Source organism: Bradysia coprophila, assembly GCF_014529535.1.
Source record: "Bradysia coprophila strain Holo2 chromosome X unlocalized genomic scaffold, BU_Bcop_v1 contig_416, whole genome shotgun sequence".
NCBI lineage: Eukaryota > Metazoa > Arthropoda > Insecta > Diptera > Sciaridae > Bradysia > Bradysia coprophila.
The window spans coordinates 1483863-1497474 of NW_023503334.1; the positions used below are offsets into that span (position 1 = coordinate 1483863).

The following is a 13612-nucleotide window of genomic DNA, read 5'->3' on the forward strand; positions in this document are numbered from 1 at the left end:
AAGATGAATGCCATTATGCACTCAAAAAAATGTTTCCTTCCAATTGACAGACATCTGTAAGAATATGCGATGTATAACTTCGTTCTTTAGGGAATGGCTTCACTTGATTTGACTCGCCTTCGCTCTCTCTAAAACCTCAGATATATTGTGAAATTGCATACGATTTAGTAGCAAATACCTAAAAAGAGTTTATACTTAGTAGTCATTCATGGATTTTATAAACACTCATGCCGTTCATGTCAGCTAAGGTCAGTGGGAGGATTAAGACTGGTCGATAAATCGAAAAACCACACTATTTCTTTCCCAAAACGGGTTTTTTAGGGCTCCTGCCACATTGATGATCTATTATCGACATCAATGATAAAAATAAACGATGGCCTTCGGTTAATGTGATCTCATATAGTGAATGAAGAATATAAAGTAAAAGATTTTGCATCCAACACTTTACACAACTGAAGTAACAGATTTGATAATTTTTGTTGCGACACACCTGCCGTTTTTGAAAGGTTGAATTTGTTGCTCAACTGCCCGGTTAAGGCTACTTTCTAACAAAGAATACCCGACAATTTAAAGACTACTTATAGCGAACATGTAGCGAGCATATGTACAAAATTCCTGAATAAGTGTGAATTCGTAGCACAACGGGAGATTGACTCTAACAAGAAGTATGCGTTTGCTCGAGCCGACGGCGAATAATATCCAATACGATCTCGCGATGATTCGTTGTACTTATCTCATTATATATTGATATAGCGATACAGCGATGCTATTATTCAGGAAAGCATCATTTTCCGTCGTAATAGTGTTTCTGCATTGATAGACATAAAAACTTGTTGTTTCCCACAACTTTCGACCCTTAGCAAAAGTTTACCGGCACTTTTTTACGCCGTCGACTCCACTGTAGTATTTCTTTCTACTTCTACCGATCAAGCTTACCCATTTAAAACAAAGTCATCCTTTCATAGTCAATATAATAAATAAAGCGAAAAAAAACTACCCTAAAACACAAAGGTGCTACCATGCCTCCGATTGTCGTACATGGCGGTCAGTTGATTGTTTTCACGCGCAATAGCTGTAACAGCTACAAATCCATACGTTGTTGCCTCCGTATAGACTTCATGACCAATACCGATCAGTCCTTGCAAAATCGTATCATTGAATCCAATTTCATAATCAATGTACATTGGCGCCAATTGATGATGAAAACGGCTTTCGGGAAGTGTCACAGCCAGTGGTTCATTGAACATTAGCATCGAAATTATAATCTGAAATCAGTAAAGAATGAACGAACCTCCAACAGAAACTTCGCAAAGATATTTACATAAGCAACGGATGTAGTTATTCTAGTTCCTCCCGCGCTTCCAATTACTAATTTCGCATCGCCATGCTCGTCGATGACAATTGTCGGACACATTGAAGAAAGAGGTCGCTTTCCCGGTACTATAAAATTGGCTGGTGAGGCTGGTACACCGAATGCGTTTGTAACGCCTGGTGTAGAGAAGTCATCCATCTGATCATTGAGAATGATTCCAGTTGTCCGTGATCTAACTTTTGATCCTAAACTGAAACGGTAAAATTGAAATTGATTCGTTCGGCACCAAATGTAATGTCGTACATTGTGTTTATGGTAGTGGTAACTGCAATAGCATCCCCGTTTGGAGCGACAACTGATATGTGAGCAGTACCGTGGTCGTCCGGTACAGAAAAGTTTGCTCCGTAATGCTCATAATTTTGATACGTGCGATCATCTTCAATTTTGGATCGAATATCCTGAGCATAGTCAGGGTCCAACATTTGCTGGAAAGTCTTCGAAGCCATACATTAGTTTCAATAATTCATTCGGTTGTCTAAATTCTATTACCTCATAAACCTCGGGTACAAAGAAATAATCGGCCAGTTCAGTTCGCTTAGCAAAAGCAAACTTAAAACATTCCACAAATCTTTGGTAAAAAGTTAAATTCTTCACGGACGGTAGAAATCCATTAAGTACATTGAGTATCAATATTAGAACGCTTCCAGAAGCGGGTAATGGCACTGTGTGAATAGTGTTGTTCATAAAAGTTGTTGAAATTGAGTCCTCCCAGCGAACAGAATAGTCCATGAAATCTTCGATTGTTATTATTCCACCCAGTTCCTGAATTTCATTGACCAACATTTGCGACAGAGTGCCGTTATTATAGAGAGTGTCCGCGCCTTCGTCAGCTATCAGTTCTAGTGTTTCAGCCAATTTTGGTCGTTTAATTATATCTCCTTCTACCCACACACTATTCGTCTCTGGATTTATGAATACCTCTGCCAATGACGGTTGACTTGTAATTGTATCCTCTCGCAATTTTAAAACATCTCCAAAGTATCGGGAAACAATGTGGCCTTGGCGGCACAAGTCGATAGATGGTTCAATTAATGTTCTCCATTGAAGGCTTCCATACCGTTGATGCAGTTCCCAGATTCCTTTCAATTCACCTGGAACTGCTACTGACCTACAAAGTGAATATCAACAAATTACGGTATGAATTCTACCAGATTCGCGACACGGACGAAGAATAGAATATCCGGTTTTTCCGACATACTTAATGCCAGTAACTGTATCTACGCCGACAAACATATCCTCAGTTGCTGCTTTCGGTGCGACCTCGCGAGCATTTAAGGTTTCCACTTTTCCAGTGGCTTTTGTGTAAACTGTTAGAAACAATCCACCTCCTAATCCGCACGATTGCGGAACAGCAACTCCTTCACAAAATAAAGTCGCTACAGCTGCATCAGCTGCATTTCCATTCATTTGTTGAAGAATTTTCCTGGAAATCGTGGTTGTTTTATCGATTCTGATATTTTAAATACTAATGGTTTACCCGCCAATTGCTGCACATTCATGACCGTTAGAAACAACACTTCCTGAATGTCTAACACTGTTTGTAGCAGCGCCACGATTTAATCCAATTCCTAAACCAATACCTAGTGCTGCAATCAGTAAGACTAGGATAAGGGATGTCCATAGCAACTTTTTAGTTACCGCAGTTCTGGAATTAAATTTGATTTTTCGCAGATTATATTTCTTAAATGCATAGTTTCATCTTTGGCATAGTTTCTTTGGTAAAAATCGGATGCGACATTAGCATTTGATTTTAACATCTAGGGAACAATAAAAACTTTATTTTATGCAAAAAAGCAAAGAAAAAAAATCAATTAGATCTGCAACACCCTCATCTCTGTAACTAACTAAAAATAACTAAAAATTGGGAACGTTACTCTCAACGAAATTAGGCTTTGCCGAGCAAATCGTGTGCTCGTGAGCTATAGGGGATGTCAATTAAATTTAGACATGAATTTGTTTCAGATGGTCCACTCATACAAACAAAACTGCTTATACGTCTTATCTTAATAAATTTTTGTTTGTATGGGTGGAACAGCTGAAAAACAGCCAAAGAAAGTTTATGGTAAATTTTGCTGACGTCCACTGTACAACTGTACTACATAATTGATCGACTTTTTAATCCGTTTAGAGATATTGTTGCACTCTTACCGTTCAGTCGTTGAAATATAACTGTTACGTTACCGATAAATCAATCTGGTCGAATATGAAACTTTTCCGTTTTCTCACACAATCACAGATAAAAATATGGGCCTAGATCTAAATCCTTTTGGGATTAACAGTGCGTGACCGAATCTTTTTTTAAATTAAAATTTAATTCCTTCAGGGATTACTTAAAATTATTTCCAAACGAGTAATCCCTTAAGGAATTAAATTTTAGTATTTTAGTACCTGACTTTTGACGCTTGTTTACTATTACGCTGAAATAAGAATCTTACTTTAATCTGTTCTTTCCTACTTTTACTTCAAAAAAGAAAAAGAAAAACGAATTTTTTTCGGATATGGTGATATTATAGCTTTTTAGGTGTTCTTATCTAAATGTCTGATATGAGAAGTGGTTTTTTTTGTGAATCTGGAATGAGAAATGTTTTTACTAAACAGAAATTGTTTTTTTTTTTAATTAACCTGACGATATTTGAACCCGGAACCTCCTGCACTCCATTCGACGACCTTACCACTGCTACAATATCAATCCCAACGTGGCCTATTTTGAACCGTTGTTTCAGAGAAACTAATTCCTCGTGAGACCGCCAGTTCAAAGCTCACTATTTTTTCATGATTAAAATTTGTATGCTTAGCCTGATATCGCAAGGCAGAATAAAGCATCGCGGTAGTCATTGAAACATTTTAAGACTTAACTAAAATAAACCATCATCGTTCAATATTATTGCAGTCCTATTTTTAATTCCTGAAGTAATTACATTTTTTCAATTTTTAGCAACTTTTCTAAAGTAATCCCTTCGGACCTAAAAATTGTTATCCCATATTTTTATCTGTGATTGTTCAGAACACAGAACCTTATCGAGTGACCAATATTGCCAGTGATATCCTCAATCTTTTTTATAAATAATAATACGCAAGTCGGAAGTCAAGGCACTCGCACCGAACCGAAATATGATGGCGACAATTTGTAGACTCTCTATGCTCCCTCGAGGAGTAAGATGACAGATGATGATGAATACGCAATTCAATGAATGATATTAATGCCAGGACGAGTACAACAAAACGAAATCAAAGATAAACCCAGATGGCCACCATCCCAGCATCTGAACGAAAACGATATACATCAATCTTAAAATTGAACTCTTACATCATGATTGTTGAATGGAAACTGCACTCAAATTATAACCACGAATTATAAGAAATTATGACCGCACAACAGTATGACTTTCGCTCACGTTGATTTCATCCAAACAATTGTAAATGAAATAAGATAATTGTACAGTCGCCGTACGTTCTGATTATTTGTCTCAATAAAGGTATAAAGATTGGATAATCAGGCTACACCGATAGTAAACTTGAAGCATTTGAGATTACTGGGGTATTGTTATATCTACGGTTTAGCGAATTATGTCGTCATAATTTTTTTTTAGGTCGGTCGGAAAAAATGGCATTGTTTGTTATCTTACTTGTGTCAGACATATGCCAAGAACAAAAGATATTTTCAAAAGGACTAGAGTGAGCAATAAAGAAATGTTAATCAATAAAACGTGACCGTTGCAGCACAGGTCGATTGTTGGTTCAATTAAGGTTCTCATGGCATGCTTCCGTAGCGGTGATGCAGCTCCCACATTCCTTTCAATTCACCTGGAAATGCCACAGACCTGACAACATCAACAAAGTTTCCGTATACAACTACACAATTACCTGGTTCGATACATTGGTTTCATATCAACACCCACCCATACACAAAGAAAGTCAAAGCAACGAAGAATGGAATCAATGTCCAGATGTTCTAGGTATACCTAATGCCAGTAACTTTTTCTACGCCAACAAACATGTCCTCAGAGGCTGCTTTAGGCGCCACTTCGCAAGCATTTAACGTTTCCCCATTGATTTTGTGTAAATTGTAACAAAAAGTCCACCACCCAATCCGCCCAACTGCGGAACCGCAACTACTTCACAAAATAAAGTTATTCTCTTTATTTAAATATGCGAAAAAAAAGGCTGCTCACAATGATGCAGCCCGTAAAAAAACGATCTTTTCAAAAATCAAAGGTTACAAAACATAAAAATCATCTACTCTATCCGTTCCCAAAGTCCCCAAAATACACGCAGCGTTGCCTCTTTGTATCGCAATTGAAATTTTCTGCAATAAATAATCCATTGATCGCGGTTCCCCTGAAGTGGCCTTTATAATTTTTCCTAATTTCTCAATGAATTTCTTTGTTTCAGGTCCCATACAGCCTAAAGTCTCGAAAGCTAGAGGAGTAAACAAATAATTTTCTTTTAAACGCTTATAATGATTGTGTTTAAATCTTTCTGCGTTGTCCGCAATCGACCGCTGTTTCTTGCTAGATTCATTAATGTATGAAGGCGCCAATGTATCTCTTATGGTTACATCCCAAATAAGAGATTTACCATGACTCCATGGAATCAGGGTCATTCCATCAGGTCTTTTACCATCATCTCTAGACATACCTGGCGGTTGTAACATGGTTGGAAATCCTGCTGAAGAAAATGCATGAGAAAAAACTTTGTTGACTTCATCATGCGCAGCAATTTTTTTAATTTTCATTTTGCATGATAAGCCGTGTAAGCCATCCTTTTGAACCATTCCACCACAAACACACTTATGTTCCTCGCATAAACCAGAACCTAAACGAAGACCAACAGCAATTCTAGCAGAGTTGTTATCCAATAGCAAACCCAATTGGCTCGATGGAACTACTTGCAACCACTTTGAAGATTCTTTGGTTGATGATGCAAGTAGTCTTGCACGAGCAACAGGTTCGCTGGAGTCAAACATCTCATCGAATTTACTCTTAATCATCGGCAGATCCCATATGTTGAATTCAGAGGCAAAAGGCTACCAGCCAATTGCATAAATTCTGCTCCGGTCACTCTACTAGTTCTACTACTATACTGGTGGGATATTCTCCCCAGCTCGAAAGCGCCAGTAGGACTACTATTGAGAAACAAACACATCATTTAGGGCATGTTGCCCGTTCAAGCTCTGTATTTGTTCTAATTTTATTCGGTGCAACTACATCGTATTTATACCTATTTCTAGGGTATCTCGATCTGTTTTAATTTAATTGCACCCTTTGATCCTTTTCATTTTGTAGAGTGAAAACAGTCTACGTTCAGGATTCAACATACTCCTACCAATTTTACGGAGTAAAATTTAAACAATCCTGAATGCCATCGTGGGACTTCTGTCAAATCATTTCTTTATTGACTTGCCATCATGGGACTTCGCTGTTGACCAACTTATTTCTTTGTTGACCAACAGATTTGTGTTTTGCCATCGTGGGACTTCACTGTTCGTCTCTTCAGGGACTTTATTTGCAGAATGTTTTGCCTCTACAGGGAACTTGATATATTTGCCTCTTCGGGGGACTTTGACTTCGTTTTGCAATGGACTTGTGGTTCTTTACTTCTTGAGTGACCCTTAGGTTCTTCACTATCTTGAGTGACCATCCATTACAATAGAAACCATCGTTGACCAGCCAAAGTGATATTATTACGCTGACCAACCAATGTTTTTTGTTCGTCGACTAGCCAATAGTAGAAATAAATTGCTGAACGACCAAACGAAAATGAAACTGACCAACTGATCAACCAAATTTTTAATCGTTGACCATCGTTGATCAGCCATGAAAATGAAATTGCTGACCACCCAAATTCGTAATCGTTGACCAACCAAATGTTTGAATTTTGTCGATGCTACCATTTTCCCAACCCGACACTTCCAGTGAAGCCGATTCTGGGAGAACTCCGTAGTCTTACACGACCCAAACTGAACGTTTGTTTATTTCCTACCAACGAATTGAACTGCGTGTCTCCAACCACAGAGCACAACCGGTCATGTTGTAGAACGACCCTCAAATTATTTACTTGTCGAACCACCAATGCATCGTTTACTAACCAAATCATCGTCGTCGACTAGCCAAATTGAATTGATAACCGATGCTCATGAATTGAACAGCCAAATGGATTGTAATCGCTGTCCAACGTATTGAATTGAAATCGGATTTATGTATGACCACGTTTTATAAACGTTCACACAACCGAATTGAGTTGTAAAACGAACAACTAAATGTACGAATTGTTTGACCAGCCGAACGAATTAAACGCTGACCAACTAAACGACTATTGACCGAACGACCCAATGAAAATAATTGTCGAACGATTTGACTGTTGACCAACCAAACTAATTGCCTTGTTGACCAACCAAACGAACTATTGACCGAACGACCCAATGAAAATAATTGTCGAACGATTTGACTGTTGACCAACCAAACTAATTGCTTTGTTGACCAACCAAACGAACTGCATGTCTCCAACCACGCAGTAAATGTGTACTTCGGATTTATGCATGACCACGTTATATAAAACGCTCACACAACCGAATTTGTAGAACGACCCTCAAAATTGTCGAACTACCAATGCATCGTTGACCAGCCCAGTGAAATTGAAATTGCTGACCAACCAATCCATTGAATCGCCGGACCTGGAACTTCAAATTGACTTCCGGCGTCACGTCCTACTGCCCAAGAACTAGCAAGTGACCAACAATCACGTCGGGGTCACCATATGTTGAATCCAGAGGCAAAAGGCTACCAGCCAATTGCATAAATTCTGCTCCGGTCACTCTACTAGTTCTACTACTATACTGGTGGGATATTCTCCCCAGCTCGAAAGCGCCAGTAGGACTACTATTGAGAAACAAACACATCATTTAGGGCATGTTGCCCGTTCAAGCTCTGTATTTGTAAAATAAAGTTGCTATAGACCCAGGCAGATAGAAGAGAAACAGTTTCTGACCCAGGTGGCTTTTGGTTTAAAAAAAATTTTCTATGTAAAAATCGACTTTTGTAAATAACTAACACCAAAATCTGAAAGTGACAATTTTAAAGGTTGGAAAGACCCATAGCACTAAGTGACATATCTTTGGCCGAGACATTCTTCAAATCATTTTTTGTGTTTGTACAAATGTTTTCTTCTATATTTTCTTATATCTGCACAAAATGAGCCATCATGGCTTCGTGGTACAAAAAGGATTTCAAGAATAATTATCTCGGCCGAAAATATGTTTCTAAATCCTCTGGGTCTTTAAATTTTCTAAACCTTAAGCCGATCTAAGAAATTACAGTGGACTCATGATACCCAACCCAATTGAAAATGGAAATTTTGCAACATTTTTGGGAAAAGCTCAACTGGACTTCGAAGTTGAAAGTGAAGAAATTACGACCACCGAACAATTTTTCCAAGATTTCCAGCACGTTGAAATAATTACAAATGATGTAAAACAATTAAACAGTCGACGTACGTTCTTATAGTGTCGGAACTTCAATAGTGGAATGTAATGGAGCTACGATTTAGACAACCGATTGTAAAATTGTGGAATTTAGGATGACGACAATATTTTTTCAGTTTGACTCACTAGCAAATCAGGTCAACATGCATGATGGACTACTATAGTTCAGTAGTAGTTCAGTTCAGTTGTTCAACAGTTACAGGTATTGAAATTCTAAATTTTAGGTCTAATAAAGAATGTCTCCTTTATTCGACTGCAAATGCACTGTGAAGCTGCAGTATCTTGTTTTTAAAACACAAAAATGCTGCCACCCCTCCGACTATCGTACACGGGTGTCAATTCATCGTCTTCACGTGCAATAGCTGTGACCGCTACAAATCCATAGAGTGTGGGGTCGGTTTGGACTTTATGACCGATACTAGCCAAGCCTTTCAAAATCGTTTCGTTGAATCCGACTTCATGATATATGTACATTGGCGCTAATTGATGATGCAAACGTTTTTCATTAAGTAGAACAGCCAGAGGTTCATTGAACATCAGTTTTGAAATCATAGTCTGCAATCAGCCAAGAATAGAAATTTTTCCATTCGATCATTAATGAAAGACTTACATAAGCAACAGCCGTTGTTATTCTAGTCCCTCCTGCGCTACCAATGACCAATTTGACATCGCCACACTTATCGATGACAATTGACGGACACATTGATGAAAGGGGTCGTTTTCCAGGTACGACAAAATTGGCCGGTGAAGGTGGAACACCGAATCCATTTGTTCGGCCTGGTGTAGAGAAATCGTCCATCTGATCATTGAGAATGATTCCAGTTGTTCGCGACCTAATTTTCGACCCAAAACTGAAACATTAAAATTGAAATCAATTCGTTCTGCACAAGGTAATACATCGTACGTACAGTGTGTTAATAGTAGTTGTAACTGCAATAGCATCCCCATTTGGAGCGATAACTGATATGTGAGCGGTACCGTAATCATCAGGTAACGAAAAGTTTGCACCATAATGCTTGGAATCTTGATACGTACGATCATCTTCAATTTTTGATCGAATGTCCTGAGCGTAGTCAAGGTCCAACATTTGGTGGAAAGGCTTTGAAACCGTAGATACTGTTCATTAATCTTTTCTTTCGTCTAATACATTTTTAATTACTTCGTAAGACTCGGGTGCGTAGTAATAATCAGCCAGTTCAGTTCTCTTGGCATAAGCAAACTTAAAACTTTCCACAAGTCTTTGGTAAAACGTTAAGTTCCTTACTGAAGGCAGAAATCCATTAAGTACATTGAGTATCAATATTAGGACGCTTCCAGAAGCCGGAGGTGGAGCTGTATGAATTGTGGTGTCCATAAATGTTGTTGAAATTGAGTCCTCCCAGCGAACAGAATAGTCCATGAAATCTTCGGTTGTTATTATTCCGCCCAATTTCTGAATTTCATTGACCAACATTTGCGAGAGAGTGCCGTTATTATAAAGTGTATCTGCACCTTCTTCAGCTATCAATTCTAATGTTTCAGCCAATTGTGGTCTTGTAATTATATCTCCTTCGACCCATACATCATTTGTTACTGGATTTATGAATATCTCTGCTAATGACGGTTCACATCGGATTGTTCTTTCAAGCAATTTTAGTGCATCTGCATGGTATCGGGATACAACGTAACCTTGGAGACACAAGTCAATTGTTGGTTCAATTAGGGTTCTCCACGGCAGGCTTCCGTAGCGTTGATGCAACTCCCACATTCCTTTCAATTCACTTGGAACAGCCACCGACCTGAAGTAAGCAGAGTTTCAATAATTCGTATCGCTTGAAATAAGGACTTTCTAGTTATACTTAATGCCAGTAATGTTTTCTACGCCGACAAACATGTCCTTAGTGGATGCCTTGGGGGCCACTTCACGTGCGTTCAATACTTCCACTTTCCCCGTTGATTTTGTATAAATTGTCAGAAAAAACCCTCCACCCAACCCGTTCGACTGTGGTTCCGCAACTCCTTCACAAAATAAAGTCGCTATAGCTGCATCGGCTGCGTTTCCCTTCATTTGTTGAAGAATTTTTCTGAGAAAAAGTTATGGCTGTTTTGGGACTGATGCAAATCAATCGCATAATAATAACTCACCCGCCTATTGTTGCACATTCGTGGCCGTTAGAAACTACACTGCCAGAATGCGTAACACCGTATACAGCAGGACCGATACGTAGACCAATACAGTGTTGTACTATTACTAAAACTAGTAGATGTAATACCAATAGCAGTTTTTTGATCAATAAATTTCTGTAAAAAAAAATCCTATTCAATTGGAGTATACCCGGTATATGGAATAAAAATACAAAATCCCAAGATCTTGTATTCCATGTACGAAATACCAAACGATGGTAGAGCTAACATTTCACGTTGCATAGTATGAATAACGGTATATAAATGAATCTTGTGTTGGGCTAACTTCACAGATATGTCGACGTAGTATTAAGTATTATCTACCGAACATGGAGAATTAGGAATTAGGAAAAATAAAATTGGAATTCTTGTAAGTCTACAATTTTCATATTGTATTGTTATTGTTAGTATCGGTCTTCATTTACCTTTCAATTAGAAAAGTTTTCACATTTTTTTTCTGATTGGTATTGTCAGTATGTAGATACGTAGCTAAGCGTAGGTATTAATAATATAGGTGTGTCCAGTGTCCTACAATTTGGCTTCCTATAACACCATAATAATCCACATCTATTAGGATGGATGTACCCATCCTCGGACGATCAGTGGCTTTCTTAACTTTGTTAATTTTTGTCAATAATAATACTCTGTAATAATATGAAGCTTTCGACAAATGACGAATTTATCAGAGATTCATTTTATCTAGTGGTTAAATACTTGTATTTATGATGCAAATTGAATATTTAAATTAATCTAGGAGATGGTCGTGTTTACCAGTCCTCGGACTATATTAAATTTTTTGTTCTTTTTTTATGAAATGAAGTTATTTTACGTGGTAGATGTAAGATTGTCAATATACGAGACACAGACGAGTTTGGCAACACATCGAAAAAATCACTATAAGCATAAGTGGGAAAAAATTGTTCAAGTAGATCATAAAACGTTATATGAATCTCGGTGCAAAGTGCTTTATTAGGCCCACGATGAATATTGTGACACTGGGCCTACAGCCTCGAGGCAATCTGACATCTAGTGCGATGATATACCTCCATACGATTCTTGTTACATAAATAACTATTACGATAGCGTACACAGGCAGCGTAAGTTACAAATATCATCACTGAATTGCATACAATATGATTGATGATTTAAAGGTTTGTTCCTCATAAAATCTTTGTTAACCAATTTTCAAATAGAAACCTTACATCATTGTGGAAATGAAAACGTCGAATATGTTGAATTAAAAATGCAATTATAGGGTCGTTATATGTGCTGACTAAGAGCCTACACTTCAATAAATTTATGAAGATTTGAAGTTTAGGATACGGTCGTATTTCCCTCTTCTATATTGAAGACTTAGCGAATTAGGTCGATTTAAATTTTTCCATATCAGTAAACTGACCTTGTTTTTTCACCTGTTTTTTTTTATCGGATCGACATGCATTTTTAAACTATATTTGTATAAATTTCCAAAGTCGAAACGTGTATGCAATAATAAAAAATATTAAATCAATTCGAGCTGCGTAATCAATTTAATTAACAATAATGCTGTTTTCGTGTAATGTACTCGAACATTTCGGTTTTAAATGTTTAAAATTTGACTACGTTTTGTTCTTGATTTCGTTGAATATCTATGCCAAGAAACACCTGAATGGAAAAGGAAGATATGGAAAATGAATAGTAAGGATCATGCTTCAAAGTTATAAAACAAAAACTTTGAATCATGATCCTTTGTCTTCATTTTACATATCTTTCTTTTCCACTCAGGTGTTTCCTCGCAAAGTTATACAACAAAATGTAGGTGCATGTCTTACAAATCTCGGTATGGAAATGGTCCTTCATTCGAACGGCAAGTGGATGACTTAAACTGACGAATTCCACTACTTGTTTCAGAGCAGCGTTCATGGAACGTTATCTAATCTGTTACCGGACCGAATGTAGTATAGTAGAATCCAAGGAGCTGTAAGAAAAGTCTAATAGATTTAGTAGAGCAATTTTGGTGTGAAATTTCGTTAGCCACGGGACTTTTATGTTGATTAGTTCTTGATTAGTAATTCTTGTTTACCTAGAACGATAATCTCGCATTTATCAATCGTAGTGTTTCGACATGCTGGTGCAAAAAGAGTTAAGTTTAAGTAGTTGTTGAATAAAAAAATATCACTGCAGAATGGAACCTAACACATAAAATATTGTCGGTTATTTGATATATTAAAAAAAACTCCAGTTTGGTACTTCCTTTCTTTATTATGCCTAATAAATATATCGACTTTTTTGAGTACATGTTGAAATATTACACTTTTGATAGAAATTTCACATACAACACTAGGTATAATATTAAGGTAATTTTTTAGTTTCTTGTTTCACAAACATAATAAGAAGTTGGTTTTCAAACTTTTTTTTTGAATTTTGCATCATTTGATTTTTTTTTTGTAATTTAACATTTTTATTTTAGGTATAAAAGATTATCTCAATAAATATGGACAAAAAAGTTTATAAAATGGGAAGCATTTATAATAAGATTACGGATCTGATTGGTTTGTTGTTGTTCAATTAAATATAAGGAATGAACTAATTATGTGGAAGGTAAAGACAATCCCAGA

The 13612-nt window shown here is 37.2% G+C and overlaps 1 protein-coding gene across 4 annotated transcripts; it reads right to left on the minus strand.

Moving 5' to 3' along the window:
• Positions 1 to 891: 891 nt before the first annotated feature.
• LOC119069912 (glutathione hydrolase 1 proenzyme-like) lies at positions 892 to 12371 on the minus strand. Of its 4 annotated transcripts, none has more exons than XM_037174126.1 (7): positions 12218 to 12237; positions 2850 to 3017; positions 2571 to 2795; positions 1862 to 2480; positions 1616 to 1806; positions 1322 to 1562; positions 892 to 1265 (listed from the first exon to the last, which is right to left on the minus strand). In XM_037174126.1, exons 1-7 carry the CDS (start codon positions 12220 to 12222, stop codon positions 999 to 1001), a joined length of 1716 nt encoding a protein of 571 aa, XP_037030021.1. In that variant the 5' UTR covers positions 12223 to 12237; the 3' UTR covers positions 892 to 998. The 4 variants fall into 4 exon arrangements, with proteins under 4 accessions (XP_037030021.1, XP_037030020.1, XP_037030023.1 ...); XM_037174125.1 differs by lacking the exon at positions 12218 to 12237 and adding an exon at positions 4680 to 4878; XM_037174128.1 differs by lacking the exon at positions 12218 to 12237 and adding an exon at positions 3469 to 3513.
• Positions 12372 to 13612: the final 1241 nt, after the last annotated feature.

What these genes read in the sequence shown, in the direction of transcription:
- LOC119069912 (XM_037174126.1), bottom strand. An exon ending in GATACAGTTACTGGCATTAA is followed by an intron (nt 2,481 to 2,570) that starts GTATGTCGGAAA and finishes TTCACTTTGTAG; the next exon opens with GTCAGTAGCAGTTCCAGGTG. An exon ending in ACCACTACCATAAACACAAT is followed by an intron (nt 1,563 to 1,615) that starts GTACGACATTAC and finishes TTACCGTTTCAG; the next exon opens with TTTAGGATCAAAAGTTAGAT.